The sequence below is a fragment of the Ursus maritimus genome, unplaced genomic scaffold, assembly GCF_017311325.1.
Source record: "Ursus maritimus isolate PB19 unplaced genomic scaffold, ASM1731132v1 scaffold_24, whole genome shotgun sequence".
Classification (NCBI taxonomy): Eukaryota; Metazoa; Chordata; class Mammalia; order Carnivora; family Ursidae; genus Ursus; species Ursus maritimus.
This window is the reverse complement of record NW_024424897.1, coordinates 671,830-690,312: the sequence shown is the minus strand read 5'-3', so window position 1 is coordinate 690,312 and position 18,483 is coordinate 671,830. Positions and strand designations below refer to the sequence as shown.

At 56.6% G+C, this 18,483-nt stretch overlaps 1 protein-coding gene across 1 annotated transcript in view; it reads right to left on the bottom strand.

The window, feature by feature from the left end:
* Nucleotides 1-18,466, bottom strand: part of OGFOD3 (2-oxoglutarate and iron dependent oxygenase domain containing 3) — a 20,683-nt gene extending 2,217 nt beyond the window's left edge. The window contains exons 1-8 of the mRNA XM_040639936.1: nt 18,252-18,466; nt 16,313-16,530; nt 12,696-12,771; nt 11,284-11,326; nt 9,893-9,957; nt 9,430-9,486; nt 4,922-5,075; nt 1,531-1,654 (exon numbers count right to left, since the gene is read on the bottom strand). Of these exons, the coding sequence (XP_040495870.1) occupies nt 1,531-1,654; nt 4,922-5,075; nt 9,430-9,486; nt 9,893-9,957; nt 11,284-11,326; nt 12,696-12,771; nt 16,313-16,530; nt 18,252-18,325 (811 nt within the window). The 5' untranslated portion in view covers nt 18,326-18,466. The remainder of the gene's footprint in view (nt 1-1,530; nt 1,655-4,921; nt 5,076-9,429; nt 9,487-9,892; nt 9,958-11,283; nt 11,327-12,695; nt 12,772-16,312; nt 16,531-18,251) is intronic.
* Between the last annotated feature and the right edge of the window lie 17 nt (nt 18,467-18,483).

The following is an 18,483-nucleotide window of genomic DNA, read 5'->3' as shown; positions in this document are numbered from 1 at the left end:
GGTGTGACGACCTGTGGAGCAAAGTGCGACACGGGCGGTGCGGTCCTGCCGGAGCCCCTCTCTGCTTTCTGACGGCCCAGCAACGAAGCCCTGTACTTGGTTCTGACAGCCGGAGAGCCCGCAGTGGTTAAGTGCAGGCACTACAGAGGCGCTCTGCACGAGCCCAATGGCAGCGACTTGTCACCAGAACCAGGAGGAAATCACCGGAGGAGGAGGAAGTCACCATCTGTGGGTGACCAGCAGGCCAGCACCACTAACAGCACACGAGGCGAAAAGCAAACACAGCCGTGACCCTGACACCGGAGGGCGGGTCTCCCAGAACCGCGTCCCCCAGGCCGAGTCTGCCAGAACCGCGTCCCCCAGGCCGAGTCTCCCAGAACCGGGTCCCCCAGGCCGAGTCTCCCAGAACCGCGTCCCCCAGGCCGAGTCTGCCAGGGCCTCACCCCCCAGGCCGAGTCTCCCAGGGCCGTGTCCCCTAGGGGTGCAAGTTGTTTGAACAATACTGCTCACCTAATTCTAGAAGCATGAAACATTTCAGAATTCAGAAAAAGGTACTTTCTGGCTTTTTACACTCTTCAGTAAATGACTTCAAGTAAGATTTAAGCTCAGCAACTGAGTAACCAAAAATGTGAAAAAAATCTGTTTTTGTAATCCTTCGTGTTCTTTTCCTCTTGGGCCGCAAGGGCGCCTCTCGGAAGCAATGACATGTGACACCCAGCCTTAGTGCCAGAAACTGCTCTGCCTCTTAATCCATTAAATTGCTGGGGCTGTGGGGTGTCTGGAGGGCCCCCCTGCCCGTGACTGAGCCCAGGTCTGCACCTCTTCCTGTGCTCGCCCACAGAGTGGGGAGAGCAAACCCTGACCTGCTCAATTTCCTTTTTACGCCCTTGATTTCCAAGCTACTTCGTGTCCCATTCAGAGCTTCAGCAGGGAGCAGTTTGGACCCGCTGGCTTGGAGGACCGTCCCATGGCCGGCAGGAACGTTCTGGGCCAACCCAGGTGGGCAGCCTCACTGGTCTGACTGCACTCCCCAGACGGAAGCCCAGTGAGCAGGTGAGGGCGATGTCGTAGGAACAGGTGAGACGTGGCAGCAGGAGGACGGGACTGGCATGGTCCCAGGGGCCTGGACCAAGTGGCAGGGCTCTGCCTGTGGGTCTCTGGGAGTCCTGCCCGGGGCTGCGACCCCACCCTTCCCCGCGAGTGCCAGAAGGGAGGGGACAGTCCATCGGCGCAGCACACGCTCACAGGGCAGCTCTGAGTGTCCGTGCTGTGTTGGGAGCCCTGGGGGCTCCAGGACTACCTGGTCTGGGGAGGAGGTCCCGGTGCTCAGTGCCATCACCAACATGATTAGGTCAGGAATTTTGCCTCTGGGGAGGGACAGAGTGGGAACGCACCGCAGGGAGAGGGGGGCTCTGGGGACCGCGGTGCAGTGGCAGCAGTGACCTGGGGCAGTGGGGCATGTCGGGGACCAGCAGATGGACCACTTGCCCACCTGCCCGCAAGCCCGGGGCTGCCGCCTGAGGGTCCTACCTGCTCTCGGCTCCACCGTCTTGTTGGCTCCCTCCTCCACGAACACAAACCTGCCCCCGCCGAAGTCGTCCAGGTAGTCAGAGAGATACAGCAGCGAGGTGTAGTCGAAGGAGCCGTAGGTCACCTGCGGGCAGAGCGCGAGGGAGCACGTCAGCATCCGGGTGCTCGTGCGGCAACCGGCCCAGGACGCCCCGCGTGTGCCTCGAGGTCGGTAAACAGCCTGTGTCTGCTTCCTAAACGAGGCCGCCCGCTGCCTTTCTGACCGCAGAGGCACCTCGGTCAGGCCCACCGTCATGCGTTTTTGCCCGGGATCCCACACAGCTCAGATGCCCGGGCAGCTGTCCCCTGGCAAAGGCGACGCGTGGCAGACAAGCCCACGCCACAGCGATTCCCGGGACGGCGGCCGTGTCACCCACTAACCGGCAGGTCCGACCTCCCGCGTCCACACACGGGACAAATGCGGCAATGACAGGTGCTTTCGCTCTTTCTTCGCATGTGGGGCAACCCCAACCTTTTCCACAGGAGTAAAATACACGTCCACAAATTTGCCATTTTGACCACCTTCACTGCAGCCCAGGAGCACGAGGCACGTTCCCAGTCACGCAGCCACCCCCACCGTCCGTCCCCAGACATTCGCCCGGCGTCTTCCCAAACTGAAACCGTCCCCGTTAAACACTCGCTCCCACTCCCACCCCCTGGCACCCACCCGCTGTCTGTCTCTGACTCTGACGACCCCAGGGACCTCGTTCTGGTGGAACCCGACAGTATCTGCCCTTTCGTGTGTGAGCCCCTACGTGCAGACGCTCTTTGGGGAGACCGCGCAGGCAGTGCAGACGGGGAAGGACGAGGTCCAGGTGGCGGCTCGTCTGAGCACGGACCCTCCGATAACCAACGCTCACCCCTGGCCTGGACGGAGGCACGTAAACAGGAGGTGGCTCTCATCTGTTTCCTCAGACGCCCTGACGTCGGGGAGGCAAGGCGCGGTTCGCGGCCCGTGCAGACAAGGGGCGCCATGTGGAGACGCCGTCAGTGTGATGTCTGCAGGGTTTGGTAAAACCTCAGGCTGCTGAGGAGGGACTGACCGTCTGCACTACGCAAAGGGGTCGTCTCCAAGGGCTCACACAAATCAGGGTCTGGTTAATATGGGAACAACTGAGATACGTATCTTTCTCACGCAAAGACGGTGACGTGCAACAAACGAGGAATTTTAATCACATAATAACATTTTGCAGGCTGATGAATTATTCAATTAGCAAGTCTGGCGTAAGAGATAAACAGAAGGTCTAAGAAGTACAGTCCGAACCGTCACCCCCCAGGCCTGGTGCACAGCCCGACTCCCGCCTCTAAGCTCCCGGGTGGACAGCCAGTCGTAGGTGATTTTGTTGATGTCTGTAGGCCTCCTGGAACGACTCAGAAGCCCCAGGGCAAGCTCACATGACAGAGTTGATCAAGCCTCAAAAAGCCTCCTCCCCCTGCAACCATCTATTGCCCCATCACCATGACAACAGCCACCTCCTGACGGCAGGTGCTCCGGACCGGCGAGGCTGCCACGGTGACCAGGAGCAACGTCACTTCTCCTAAACTTGGCACCAGCAACAAGAGGCTGGATCCTACGTACCTGGGCTCAGCTCCACATCCCCCACAAGATCCCGTCTCAGGTTCCCCTTGTCCAGAATCCCTTCACCAAACAAACGCCAGAGGGACCTGCCTGCAAATCTCCCGGGGCCGTGCCTCTCGAGCAGCTTCCGCCGTGAACCCCACGTCCATCAAAACCATACACGAACCGCATAAAACATAAGAGAGACCCAGCTGCAGCAGGAGGGGAGTCCCGGAGCCGACCCTCTCCTACCCGCCCACCCCCAGATACTGCAAAGGAACCCTCGGAGCTCGCGTGAAAACCAGGGACCTGGGTGAGGAGGCAGTGGGAGTGGCGTTCTGCGGGGTGTCTGTTCCTGAGCTGGAGACGAGAGCCTTGTGGAGGAGGGGCAGACGCCACGTTCCGGAGTCCTCTTGTGTCCGAGGACATCTTTTTGCCACATCCACACGTGAGCGGTGCGTGGCTGCTCATGCCACCCTGGATCCTGCAGACCCTTCTGTGGCCTCCTGGCTCTAAGCATCACTCTGGAGAGCCTGAGGCTGCCCACGAGCTCCTGGCGGCCAGTGTCTTCCCGCCTGCAGAGTATTACCTTCGAAGTTAGAGAACGCAGCTGGGCCGCGCTCGGTGTTATCTCTCCTGAACCAATTCTTCCTGGTGGTGGAGGGCTGTTCTTCCTTCGTGCAGGAAGTGCTGCTGGGCTCCGGCCCACATCTGATGCTCCCTCCTCCGTATGCTGGACATACCTGTCTGTCCTCCACACGTCGTCTTTGCCGTCAGCACCGTAACCACCGCTCCTGCCTCTGCAGTGTCTGTGATTATCTCACAGCCGGGGTCTCACCTGTCCCCTAGCGCAGTAACGATCTGGCCGTGCGTACCAACAGACCAACAGCTGCTGAAGCCATGAGGGGCAAGGGGACGGGGCTGGATCTCAGCTGGACCAGACTGGCGTCAGAGGGCCACAGATGCCACTTCCATGTGAGCTGGCTTGAACTGATTACATATGGAGGTCCTCAGTTCACTAACCACACTCTTGTGCTCACGGCTACACATGGTGCTGCCTCCGTCAGCTCAGTCGAGATTAAACAAAGGCTGGGCATCTGGCTACATTTCAGAGCCGAAGCCCATTTGCAAGTGTGCGCCCCAGCCTGCCCTCATCACTCATCCCAAGCTTTCTGGGTATTTTTCACTTGCTTCTTTCGTCCTGCCTCAGGGGACACGAGGGACGGTCCTGGGTCAGCTGAGCCCACCCGCAACCCTCGGGTGTCCCGCGGCGGCACGCTGACAACACGGGAGGACGTGGCTGCAGTACAGACGGGGATGGGCTCCAATCCAGCGGGTCGAGATCACTGATCAGCTGGGACCGTGTCTGAAGAACAACAGCTCAAGGACGGGAGATCCAGAGGATCCCGAGTGGTCGAGAGATCCTCCCGTGAAGAGGCGGGATGTGGGCAGAGGGCAGGCCCGAGGGGAGGCCACCTGCGGCTTTGGGGGCAACAGAGGCTGCCTGGGTGGCACACGATAGAGCTCTCGGCTCAGGTGGAGGCAGCCACGGAGGACAGCGTGCCACGGTGCCCACCACTTCCTAGTGCACATTTCACCATCACACGGGATAGGTTTTACCTCCTCGACGACATCCACAGGGTTCCGCAGGGTTTAGGGGAACGTCAGAGAGGAAGACGTCTAAGATCCCAACCACAGAAACGCCACGGGGTTGATGCTGAGGAACCCAGGCAGAGCTAGCTCGGGCAGCCACAGACAAGCCCCCTGTGCCCGTGCCAGAGAGCGGGTGCTCACCTTGTCCACGTGTGCGTGCCAATACTCATCGTGAGCCGTCCGGGCCTGGGTGCTGTTGATGCGGGAGAAGAACGTGGGCTTTGTCAGGTACAGCGAAGACGCACTGATGCCAAAAGCCTGGGCGATTGTGAGCTGGACCTTCCGTCGCACGTCCCTGTCGGGAGGACACATGCGTCACCCAGGAGCAGTGCGGCCTCAGGAGAGAATTCTCCACAGGTCCCACAGAGCCCACACAGTGCCACACTACAAAAAGACACGGATAGCCGCCAGACGGACAGACAGACAGACATAGACACACACACAGGGCAGCCTGCACCTGTGTGAAGGGACGCTACGTGCCAGACCAGGAACTGAGGACCAGTTCCTTGTAGGAATGGCCACGGCACAAGGCCCGCTGGGGACACGCAGAAGCAGCAGGGGGGCGAGCAGCCCTCTGCACAGGGTGCATGTGTTCCTGAGCAGGGCAAAGAGGCCTGGAGGAGGACCTCAGCCCTCACCGAGAGCTACAGTGTGCGTGGTCAGGGGCCGGGGACGCCGCCTGCCACAGCAGAGGGGTGACACCCCGTGCAGACACCAGCCCCTCCCTGCCACGTCCAGGGGGCTGGGCTGCAAGCCTTGCACACGCAGCTGTGTGGCGAGGTGCAGTGTGCCCCCCCCATTGACATCCACGGCGGGGGCACCAGCCCTGCCTGGACCGCCGCTGACCTGCACAGCCGAGCTCCAGGGAGCCGCCTCCTTCCGGGAGGCCAGAATGCAGGGTGGCAGTGCTAGACGGGCTGCCCCACATCTGGCAGGTGGACACACAACAGCTCCTGCCTACCCACCTACCTACACGCCTACACACAGCACACAAACTTACACCCTACACGCGCCCAGTACACGTCTGTGAGACACGACGACACACACGCGCACCTGCCTGCGCACGTACGGAACAGACGGTAAACTAGGTCTAGCACCGCAGCCGACACAGCTGAACACAACAGGGTACCGTTCCAACATCTCCGGACCGCTGGCTGGCGCCTCAGCACGCGCAGCGCTGGCCCCCGTCAGGCAGGGCACCGACTGGGGTGCAGCAGACTTTTCCTGGGACCCCCTTACACTCACTTCTGTAAGTAGAGCAATCACCCTAAATTCAGTGGTGTTCACGGGACTCCTGTGGGGCCAGCGATCACACTCAGAATGCTCGTAACCCTTCAACGAGGGAGGGGAAACGTGCGCACTCGACTCCTATCGGCCACGTCACAGAAACGACTTAGGCAACATTTACTCAGCGCTGCGTCGTCTTCGTCTTTGTTCACCTTCAAGGCACAAAGCTCTGCCAACAGTTCACGAACTGAAGGAACTAGAGGCTCCCGGCGCTCCTCCACTCTGTCATCAAACCAGGCGCTCCGCAGAGCGCACCGATGAGGTGCTGGTGCTCCTCCCGGGATCCGTGCTCCACGCGGGGCGCGCAGGCCTCCGTTCTCAGCTCCCGCCGCGGGGCCGGCTCCGGGGGACCGCCCCGGCCACTCCTCTGATTTTCACAGACTGCTTCCGCACGTCACGCGCGCACTCTCCCCGAGGTCAGCGGACAGAGGACAGCCCAGAAACGACGGGAAGCCACTGGACGGTTTTACCTTCAGCACGTCCGGAGATGGCGGGTTCGGTGACCAGAGTCCGACGAAACCCCGTGGAGGTGGCGCTGAGAGCGGCAGGAGCTCGGCTCCCGGCGGCACACTGACCGGCTCTGTAACAAGCTGAGGGGGAGTCCGGGAATTTCTCACCCTGAACGTTAACCATAAAGCCAACCTTGGACACAGCTTTCCTTCCAGCTCACAAGACACGCGGAGCGGAGCATTTTGTGTGAATCATCAGAATCCTTTTGTGGGAGACAGCAGCAGCTCCTCTGACCGTGGTGATGTCATGGCCTTGAGCGTCCCCAAACCTTGCTCTCTTGTTCCAGCAGATGTGTTCTGTGACGATCCAGACCATAAATGAGACCAGGCCGAGATCTCATGCTGCTAATACTCTTGTCGTGTCCCAGAACGCTCAAACCACAGAACAGACAAGGTTAGAAGAAGGATTTCGATGGCAGCCTCTAAACACTGCCATTTACTTGACAACACTATTTGAGAATATATTTTGAGAAGTTGTAATGATTGGGTTATTATTATGATTATTTTTTAAAGATTTTACTAATTTATTTTAAGAAAGAGAGAGCTGGTGTGAGCAGGGGGAGGGACAGAGGGAAAGAAAATCTCAAGCAGACTCCCTGCTGCACACGGAGACCATCGCGGGGCTCGATCCCATGACCCTGAGATCCCGACCTGAGCTGAAACCGAGTCGGACACTTAACCGTCTGAGCCACCCAGGTGCCCCAGTTATTATTTTAATAATTGTTTTATTGTGTGAAAATAATTGGTTCCTTCCATTTTTCCTCATTGATAACTACCAACCTCATTTGTTAAACCCTCAGCTCTGACCGAACACAACGGACGTCCTGACGAAGCCTGCATTCAGTGCCTCCTCCGGCACCCATGTGCCCAACGACGCACTCATCCTTCTTGGTTCAACAGCCGACTGGGTTTTCACTCCAGAAACAGAAACTCTGTTCCATTCGTGCGCCTCTCCCTGGGTTCCCTGCGCGACCACAGCCATGGCCAACCGCAGCTGGAGCGACATCCCTTCCTCTCTGCAGTTCGCACTTGAATGAGACACGAATCTGCTGTTTTCCCTTCATTCGCGGTGATCGTTTTTACGTTTCTTAGAGCCTTGAACTTATGAACATTAAAATACTGACCCATGCTGTTCACTTAACAGTAACCACGGTAAAGAAACTAGTCACGGGGTGATCGCAGACCAGGCTCCTGCACCACTGGTCACCTGGCCCTTTGCGCTACGAAACCCCGCCTCGCCCAGACTTCAGGGCCGACCCAGTGAAGTCACAAGCGTGGGGCAGGGGTCAAGGGCACTGCTCACTGCCACTACTATCTGCATGTCAAGTTCACCCGACCTTCGCTTCTCTCTGGACCGGGAGCCCGGCTTCGCTTTCCAGCAGTCTCCCTGGAAACATCAGCAAGGGGAAGCAGCAGCAGTTTCCAGGCCATGAGGCTACGGTAGCGACGGGCCCCACTGGCTGCTGGTCAGGGATGGGTGCTGGGGCTGAGGGGACAAAAGGGCAATGTGGGGTCCGCGCAGTGACGAGACACTCGGTACCGTGACTGGCAGCCCTTTCGTGACCTACTCAGGGCACAGAATTGTACACACTCACACAAGTAAGGTAGAGCTAGGGATTCTGAGCAAGACGGTGGGGGGACGGCACTAGTGCCGGTTCCTGGGGGCGATGCCCTGCTCTGCTTACACCAACTTGTTGCCATTGGGGGAAACTGGGTGAAGGGTACATGGGATCGCCCTGTATTATTTCCCAAAACAGTCTATGAGTCTTGATTATCTAAAAATTAGAAGTTTTAATGAAAGAAAACCACTCCCCAGTGGGGGAGCTGCCAGGGCAGGTGGGCCATGCCTGGCAGCTGGCATGTGTGGTATGACCTGTGAGTGGGCACGGCCCCCTGTAGCAGCCTGGGCCGCTCATGGGGCTGTTGCAAGAGCTGCTGGGCCCACCTGAGGCTGGTTCTTCCTCCCCCCACGTGAACTGTGGTGAGCGGCAGAGAACAGCCCTAGGCAGACAGGGGACGCACGGGGCCTCCACTGGCCTGCTCCTTCCACGGGGTCCTGTGGGCTCACTGGCCTGGCTGGACCTGCAGCTACTGAGGCCGGTGCTCCCTGTGCACCACCCACTAGCACAAAGTGCTCTGTATGCTAGTGCGGACTGTAGCACCCACAGCTGTTCTAGTACATTCCGCCAGTCCGCCCTGACTGCACGGAGTGCCAGGGAAGGAGAAAACCAGAGCCAGGGGAAGAGGCCAATCCCGACAGGCCCCCTCCCGTCAGCACCTCTGCTGATGCTCACGCGCTCCGTGGGGTCCCTGGCCTCAGGCAGAGAGGTACCACCCTGCGTCCACCTGCCCCGACTCTGATAAAGTTAACTGTGCATTTCAGCCTTCGTGAGACCCTCTGCTCACAACGTGCCCCAGACAAGCCAGGGGCTGTGTCACATCCCCTGGTCTGGGGGGTGGTGGTCTGGGGGGTGGTGGCCTTTGACGGCAAAGGGCTGGGTGGGCGTGGTCAGTGGGCATGGACTGGGTGCTGTGGCCAGATGGGGCGGGGGAGGCATGATCAGGGTGGATGTGGACAAGCGGGGTTGCCCGGGGGCGTGGCGTGGGATGGTGGGCGTGGTGAGCGAGGGTGGGTGTGGCCTAGCAATGGGGCGTGGCCTAGGCCCTTGAGCAGGCGTGGTCGCTGGGCGAGGCACAGATGGTGATTGCATGGGCGTGGCCCGTGCAGCTGGGTGGGCGTGGCCGCTTTGCGCCTGGGTTCCGCCCCTGGCTGGGTGGGGCTCCCGCGGCACCGACTCTCCGCCCTCCCCACTCGGCCTCCACGGCTGACCTCGCCACCGCCTTCCTCCTCACCGGTACAACTGGAAGTCCTCTTCTGAGAAGACGGTTTGTATTTTATCTCCAAAGTACCTGTGAAAAAATAGGCTGTTAACAAATGGAACGTTTCACTGGATGTCTGTTGTCAACGCTTTATTATAGCATTTGAATCTTCACTGCGAGCACCAAGGTCGGGAGAATCTCTGCTTCTCCGGCCTCAGGGACGATCGGGGTCCCATGGACTCTTTCCAGCTCCGCCTGGCCCGAGAGCCTGGCCCTCCTCTCGCCCCCCCACCTCCTCCTCGAGCTGTCCCTCGGCCTCGGCAAGGCCCCTGAGAAGCCCCCGATGGAGCTCCAGACTGTTCCCTGCAGCTGGTGAACAAGGATCGTGCCCGAGAAGGGCCACGCCCCCAGCCGCTAAGCAGGGCCACGCTCCCCAGCTCCCGCTTAGAAATGCACAGCTGCGCAGTGAGGGTTGCAGCCCCTGCTGGGCTCTCACCTGTACAGGTTCACAAAGTGCTTCCCGACAGACAGGGCTCCTGAGTGCAAGTCCAGGATTGACGCCTGGAAAAGATGTGCAGAGAGCACAGGGTAGCAGGGGTTTTGAGATCCATCCCACCCTCACCGTGGGTCAGGCAGGCGATGCTAGGTTTCAAGACAGCGGACCCAGGGTATATGCAGGACAGATCTCCTTCTCTCTCGCCCAGTCTGATTTTCTGAAAACAGTCCACAGACCTGTGAACTCCGCCAGCCGAGTCACACACCACCCACCCTCCCTCCTTCAGCCCTGTGCAGGTGCAACGACAGATGAGCCGCACAATTTGATAAGCTTTGATATCACATACCCGTGAGCCACCGTCACCATCAAGATAACAACCACATCCCAGAACGTCCTTGTGCCCCTCTGCCATCCTGCCTCCTGCCTCTCTCCCCCCACCCCTCCCCACCCAGGCAAACACTGATGTGCTTCCTGCCATCACAGACTGATGCACATTTTCTAAAATTATACGTGAGTGTAATCATGTGGGATGCACTTTTTGGCTCTGGCTCCTTCTACTCAGCATAACCACTCTGGTTTGCTCACGCCATTGTGTCCTCAGACATCCACCCCGCCTTACTGCTGAGGACACACCATGGTTTGGGGTAACACAACCATGTGGGTTGTTTCCCGTTTGGGGCTATTACAAATAAAGCTGCCCTGAACACTGGCAGACAAGTCTGGTGCACAGATGCTTTCATTCTCTTGGGTAAATCCCCAGAAGTGGAATTGCTGGGTCCTCCCTTTCTAAAGGGCCGTCAAAGTGTTCTGCAGCCCTGCCCACCCCACCTCTGCGGGTCCTTCCCCATGTCCGGGAAAAGAGGTCACCAGCATGGATCATTTTTACACTATCTGGAAGCTACTATGTCTCTCCTCATTGGTACAATGACCAGCCCAGGGGTTTGAACATAATTTGAGCTTAATAAATGTTCACGGAACTTAAAGGCATCAAATCTGGCTCCTTTGCTGCAAGACAACTTCCTGAGGGAGTGCAGAACAAAGAATGAGATGAGTCCGCACACAAGTGGGTCTTTAATAAATGCTACCCCTGAATTACACCAAACTGAAATAAAAGGAGTTTAATTTTCGGAACTCCAGGGAAAATTTTGCAGAATAAAATAAAGTCATGTAGCTAATCATAGAAATACTTAGAAATTCTAGCAAAGTTCGTAAACTAATCTTCCCAGGACTTTCAAACATGTGGACTGATCCGGGTCCACGTAATGGCAGTCCACGCTGGTGATGTGGGGGGAGGCGGGGGACACCCAAGGGCCCTGCACAGCCAGCACCGCTTTGCCCTTGGACAGACAGCAGGTTAAAGGGGGAGAAAGAAAACTGAAGTAGGGACTCACCCCTCCATCAGATCCTCCCAGGGACAGCCCCTTCTCGGCTATGCTGTGGGGGAAGGTCATTAAAAATCAGGATTTAGTTAGTAGAATTGTCTGTGATATATCTAGGCAAATAACAACCAGCATGATTCATGTAATGTTAATAGATTATTTAGTATTTATGATATAAACACATGTTTAGACCAAAGGACTCAATTTTCAAAGCTAAATGAGTAAATGGCAACACTTCCTTACCACCTTGTTAATTAAATACAGCAGTTTAGAAACAACTAGGCTTGGGGCGCCTGGGTGGCACAGCGGTTAAGTGTCTGCCTTCGGCTCAGGGCGTGATCCCGGCGTTACGGGATCGAGCCCCACATCAGGCTCTTCCGCTATGAGCCTGCTTCTTCCTCTCCCACTCCCCCTGCTTGTGTTCCCTCTCTCGCTGGCTGTCTCTATCTCTGTTGAATAAATAAATAAAATCTTTAAAAAAAAATTAAAATTAAAAAGAAAAAGATTTAGAAACAACTAGGCTTAATTTCCATCTTTAGCACCGAGAGCTGGTGCCCGCCCAAATGGGCTGAGCCACTCCCACTGGGTCCCCGTCCTGGCCATCACGGGCTGCAGGCGAAACCTTTGCAATCACCAGCTCGGGGGGCAGAGGCGCCATGGTAGCCTGTGCTGGACCTGACAGGATCACCCGCCTCACCGAAGACCCGAGAGCTTCTAGCACCGTTACCAGACAAATCACAACCAACCGGAAAACTGACCTGGGGACGGATCAACCCCTGATTCCAGTGACTCTGGCCCAACGAGCCCCTACACTATTATCTAGAAACAGGAGGAATGTCTCCCTGCTGGGACGGGCAGCTGGGCACATAGGCCGAAGGCAGCTTGAGGGCCAGACGCCGCTCCACCTCGCACATGGGTCTGAACAGCTCTTGTGTCTGAACAATTTGTTGCAAAATCAAAGCTTTAAGATCTTGTTTTCAAAAACCCCAACAAAGAAAAATCAACTGCATCTGAGTAAGACTCCCTGCCCTGTCCCGAGTCACAGCTGGTTGGCCTAAGGGCTAATCCCCAGCCAGTTCTGGCACAGAGACTGAACTGCTCTCTCGACCCCCTGCTGCAGGGGGAGTGTCTACATAGGTGCCCACCGGGCTCCCCGAACAGCTGAGAAGGCAGCATCTCCCTAGACCTCCTATCCAGGTCAGAACCACGTCTCCTGACGAGGGGTTAGGCCTCGGCAACAGCATCACTGAGGGCAACAGCCTTTGCTCCTGGGACCTGGAAAAGCCTACTTTTGCCCTTGGAAGCACACGAGGAAATTCTTACAGAATTCTAAATGCATTTCTTTAAATTGTTTTTTTAGTAATTGTCTGCTTCCCGGAAAGCCCCACTTTCCTGCTTGTCCAGGACAGAAGAGGCTTGGATACCTGCGAATCCGCTGGGCTTCGTCCCTGGTGATGACGGTGTCGGTGATGCCCCGGCCACACTTCCTAGGGGAGCAGCCTGGAGAGAGAAGCCAGAATGAGATGTTGACCCTATGCTGAATCCCAACGACAAAACCACTTGCATTCGTTGAGGACTTACCTGTAGGCGGCCCTCCCCAGGGGAATTTTGTGGGGCAGGGCCGTGCCTTCCACAGGATTAGGGGGCCAGATTTGGTAAATAAAATACAGGACACCCACGTAGGTGTGAATGTCAGAGAAGCAACAGTGACTGTTTTGGTGTAAATGCAGCCTCTGCGGGACATACCGATGGCTGGCTGGACACAGCACGTTCCTGGTGGCCCCACACCAGACGGGACACTCAGGAAGCACTCTGCTGACCCTTGCGAAGCCCAGAGGCAGTATCCACGACAGTCTGGGACCACAGGTCCAGCCTTCCTAAGCCCCCGTGAGAAAGCCCTTCGGGGACAACTGAAGCTGCTTGCAATTCTAGTCACTGTCCTGTCCCAGGACCCGGCAAATGCTGCCACCAAAGGTGCCCACCATGTGTCCCACCCAGCACTCCCTCTGTCTCTCTCAACCGGGATGTGCAGCTACTGAGGGGTGGGAGGGTAGAGAAGCTCGGACGGCGCCAAGGCCAGGCTCAGGCGGTGGGGCCGGAATGAGGCGAAGCATCCGAGACAGACGGGCTGAGCAAACCCCTGGTGTTCCGGCACACGGGGCGGGCCAGCTCCCTCCTGCGGTCCTGGCCGATGAGATGGAGCTGGGGGACACTCTCAGGACAGGCTGGGCTGGCTGACCTTTAGCTTTTCATCCTTCTTTCCCCCTTCCTGTCTGGAACGTGAGCCTGGTGCCTGGAGGTGGAGTGACTGTCCCGGGACCATGTGACCCACACACTGAGCGTAAGTGCTGCGGGGCTCACAGAGCACCAGGCCAGCCTGGGGGGCCTTTCTCTGCACCTTGTGGTGTGGGAAAAACAAAATTCTCCTTGGCAGTCGTCAGGGGAGGGGTGCCTCGGTTCCAGGAGGCCAAATACAATCCCACTGATACAGGTGTTTTCATTATAAACAAAAGCCACATGCATGCTTTTTGTAAGGGTTACTCCCTAAATGTAATGACCCCGAAAGGGAAAGAATAAAAGCAAATGCAGTGATAACCAAAGGAAAGCTTGGAGAGTGGTATCTGTAGAACTACTGTGCTTTAAGACAAAAGAGTCATTACAGGGAAAAAATAGGGTCATGTTTAGAGGTGACAGAACAATTCACCAGGAGGATGAAGATAGGACAAACAGCACCAGATCGTATCATCTCAGCTGTGAAACAGCCGGCACGGAGCCAGTCAGGAGAAGGTGACGGACCCACTGTCATGGTGGGGATTCCTGCACGCCTCTCTCAGTAATTGATGGACAAAGGAGACAGAAATCCATGAGGATGTCGAGGGTTTGTACACCTGACTAGGAGATGAGGAGAATCACGCAGAACTTTGCATGCAACCATCAGAAAACATTTTTCCAGGTACATGTAAAACATTAACAAAAACATGTCAGAGAGAAAGTCTGAGGGGTGCCTGGGTGACTCAGTCGGCTGAGTGTCTGACTCTTGAGTTCAGCTCGGGTCATGATCGCAGGGTCGTGACATCGAGCCACAACCGGCTCCAGGCTCAGCTCGGAGTCTGCTTGCAATTCTCTCTCCCTCTCCCCCTGCCCCCCCCACCCCTTGTGAGCATGTGCACACATGTTCTCTCTCTCTCTGAAATGAGTAAGTCTTTTATTTATTTTTTTTTAAATCTGTTTTTTTTTTTAAGATTTTATTTATTTATTTGACAGAGATAGAGACAGCCAGTGAGAGAGGAAACACAAGCAGGGGGAGTGGGAGAGGAAGAAGCAGGCTCATAGCGGAGGAGCCTGATATGGGGCTCGATCCCACAACGCTGGGATCACGCCCTGAGCCGAAAGCAGACGCTTAACCGCTGTGCCACCCAGGCGCCCCTGAAATGAGTAAGTCTTTTAAAAAAAGAAAGTCCGAGCCAATATCACAGGACCTACATCATACAGATTATATTATCGAACTACAATGAGGTTAGGTTAGAAATCGATTTTTTTAAAGAGAGAACCAAAACCCCATGAATTCTGAAATGCTAAAACCCAGCAGTGACACAGCGTGTTCAACGTAAGGGTCAAGAGCATAATTTGGGTGGAAAATTCACCCAAGTCAACCAAAGTTGACTCATCAGTGCACGTGCCTGAGCATACACTGCACTAACACACAGTGCAGCGTTCTGTCCAGACAGCCCCCAGGGGCCGGAGCCTCTGTCTCATCGGGAGTCCCCCCCAGCCTGATGCACAGCAGGGAAGTCCAGAGGCTTTAAATACACCTCAACTATTCTTTGGTATTGTGGCAAATACACATAATACAAAATTTACCATTTTGCATTCATAGTGTTGTGCCAACATCATCACTGTTCATCTCCAGAATTTTTTCTGCTTCCCGAAATGGAACACTGCACTGTTAAATAATAGTGACTCCCCATTCCGCCCCCCCGCCTTCGTGCAAACTTTTAGTGCCGCTAAATTATTAAGCGAGTGAGAAGAAAAACTTCAGTTCCAACTGCCAAGAAATACCTTCTTGGAAGCTGGGATGGGAGAGGGAAAGGCTGAGGGAGACAGGGAGGGCACCCACACGGGTGAGGTAGGAGGAGCCCCGGCTCACGGGCACCACTTGGTAGAAGCACTCAGCAGTCTTCTCCCAGTTCAGGTCCACAGCACTGCTCTCAATGAAAAAATTAACAGAATTCTGTCTTTAAGACCCAGTCACGCAGGCTAGGTTTTTAAACCGGAGAAAGCTCCCAGTAGCAAGAAATGTGCAGGAAATGAAGCCTACTGGCACCAGGGGCCGTGCGCTCTCCGGGGTACTGAACCCCATGGGTACCTCTCAGCAGCCCCCCCACCCTTACCGGGATGGGACACTCAAGCTGGGGAAGGGCTTCTGGTAGTGACATTTCTTTTTCTTTCTTTCTTTCTTTCTTTTTTTTTTTTGAAGATTTTATTTATTTATTTGAGGGAAAGTGAGCACACAAGCAGGGGGAGCAGCAGAGGGAGAGAGAGAACCAGGATCCCCGCGGATCAGGGAGCCCAACCCAGGGCTTGATCCCAGGACCCTGAGATCGTGACCTCAGCCCAAGGCAGACGCTTAACCAACTGAGCCACCCAGGCGCCCCCGGTAGTGACCTTTCTTGTTGCGACATTTTCTGCAGCGATGACACTCTATGACAGTCTATGCCCAATGCCTTTTCTGGTTTCAACTTTCTCATCCTTACCTTTCCAATTCTGTTATGTCCCTCCAGGCAAACCATCTCCCCGTCAGAGTGTGGGGCACCTTGGTAAAATGCTAGCCTCAGTGACCGGCAGGCCTGCCTCTGCATTTCCCAGTCCAGGTGTGGGTTAGCGCACTGAAGGAGGGAAAGTTTGCCTGTACCCTGGGCCCCCACACCACTTTCAGTCTGATTCCCACCAATTCACTGCAGCAAAAGACCGACGCATCTCAAACGCAGCGCATTCCCTGTCGACATGCTGCTCTTTCCCAGACTGCAGCAGCATCACCTACCTTCAAACCTTCGGTGACTGTCATAATCCTCCGAGCAGGGCACCTCGATGAACCTGCCTGGCAGGATCTCGCCACGGTGAGCCAGGACCTCAGTGACGCCATCATCACCCCCCAGACTGCTCCAGAGCAGTGGCCCAGCAAGCACGGCACAGGCCCCCAGGATGGTGGTTTTCAGCCACTTCCTCTGCACCTCCCGCGGGGCCCGGACACTCTTCGCGCTGAGGACAGAACACAACAGCCATCACCCAAAGGCACCCGTGTGTGCTGAAAAGATGGACCATGATGGCCAGGAACCGCACACTTAGTTACAGCAAGCCTTAAACTGTTCTGTATTAACGGAGGTGAGAGCTACTCTCAGCCAATCCAGGGGCACTCGCCAGCCTGAGAGGATGTGGTGGGGAATGCGGCCCCCAGCCCCATCTGACCTGTGCTGGCAACAAGATGAGCTGCCAGCCAGCGTCCCTCCTAACCCAGCCAGGCCCACGGAGAACCCAATCTGTGTTGCCAATCACATTGTCTGCAACCGAAACAGACTGCCCAAACCATGTGCCAGGGCACATGCCCACATACGGGACACAAACGGAGTTAAGTGTGAGCCAAGCCCACTTCACTAAAACCACAAGCCAGCCAAGCACAATGAAAATGATTCACAATTAAGACACTTTTTTGCACAACTGGGTTAACTACACCCCTCACTGCCATGCAGAAGTTGCATGCACGTGTGTGTATGCACACGTGTATCCACGTATGTGCCCATGGGTGTGTCTGTGTGTGTGCACATGTGTAACTGGGAAGTTGTGTACTCTATTGTTTAGGAAAGACTTGGTGACTACAGGCCTCAAAGAACTCACAAAAAACAAGAAAAGATCAACCACCCCTTTAAGGAGGTGTGCCTGTTTCTTCAAGTATGTAATTAATTCCTGAAAAGCAAGGAGTCTGACTTCTATTTTTATATGTCCCTCAACCCCTTGCACTGCTTTATGAATAAAACAAATTCCAATAAATAAACCCCAAGGAGGACACAGCATGATCCTTTTAAACAGGGATCATAGACATCTGAAGGGGAAGAGGCGGGTCTGCCCACCTCAAAAACATTCCCCACCACTACTGCTGTCCAGCCTCCATGCCACCCAGCCTTCTCTAATTAGACCGGGGTGGACACCTGACACCGGTAGGCCCATCATTTCTCTTCCCCCAAAATTCCAGATAAGGCAGGGAGATGGCCAGGCCATCTCAGCAGCAAGTGACTGGAGCCCGAGCCTGGAGGCAGAGCTGCTGGCGACTCCTCTCCCACAGCGTGGCTGCTGACTCTGAAAGGGGCAGAGGGGATGCACAGAGACACAAAAGAAGAAGAAACTGCATCTTGGGCCAGATTCAGATGCAATACCCCCTCGGGGTCTGTTCAAGGTGAGCACCCCTGTTTGGAGTAAGCTGGCGAGAGCTGCACCCAGAGAATCCCGCCAAAACAGAAGGCGGCTGCTTTCCAAGACTCCTAGCAAGGTCCGTGGCGTCTGGGCCACGACTGGGGCTCAGTGATTTGTCCTGGAGCGATTAAAACACGCCCCGGCTCTGAAAGCTTTGGGGAGAACCCCCTGGAAGGCTGCGTGACGAGACGGTCACTCATTCGTCCATCGGGCGTCCATCCGACGGCCCTCCTGGTCCACAGCCCTAAGGACGCACACCGGGACGGGACGACGGGGCCTCGGAACCCGTCCGCGTCGGGAGGCCGGGCGTGGAGCCTCTGCACACAGGCTCCGGGCCAGGGAAGGTTTCCCGACCCGAGTTTCCGTCGGGAGTCCGAACCCCGCGCCCCGGCCGCGCAGCACGAGCTTGCGAGGCCGCCTCGCCGCGACACTGCAGGCCACGCCCCGATAGGCCACGCCCTCTGATCTGACCACGCCCGCCGCCGCAGCTCGCCCCTCCCCGCGGTGCCGGGTACCTGCTCCGGCGCCGGCGCTCGGCCGCTTCGCTGCCCTCGGGCGCCTTGGGCGCACCCCTCCGCTGAGGCGCCATCGGGTCAGGCCGCTGCTGAACCGAGCCGAACGCGAGAACCGCCCCAAGCTCGGGACGAGCGCCGCGAGAGGTTGCGCGAGGCCGGCGCGGCCGGGGACGCAGAGCGACGCGCTCGACCGTCGACCCCGGGTCTGGCGGCCAGGCCCGAGCAATCGGAG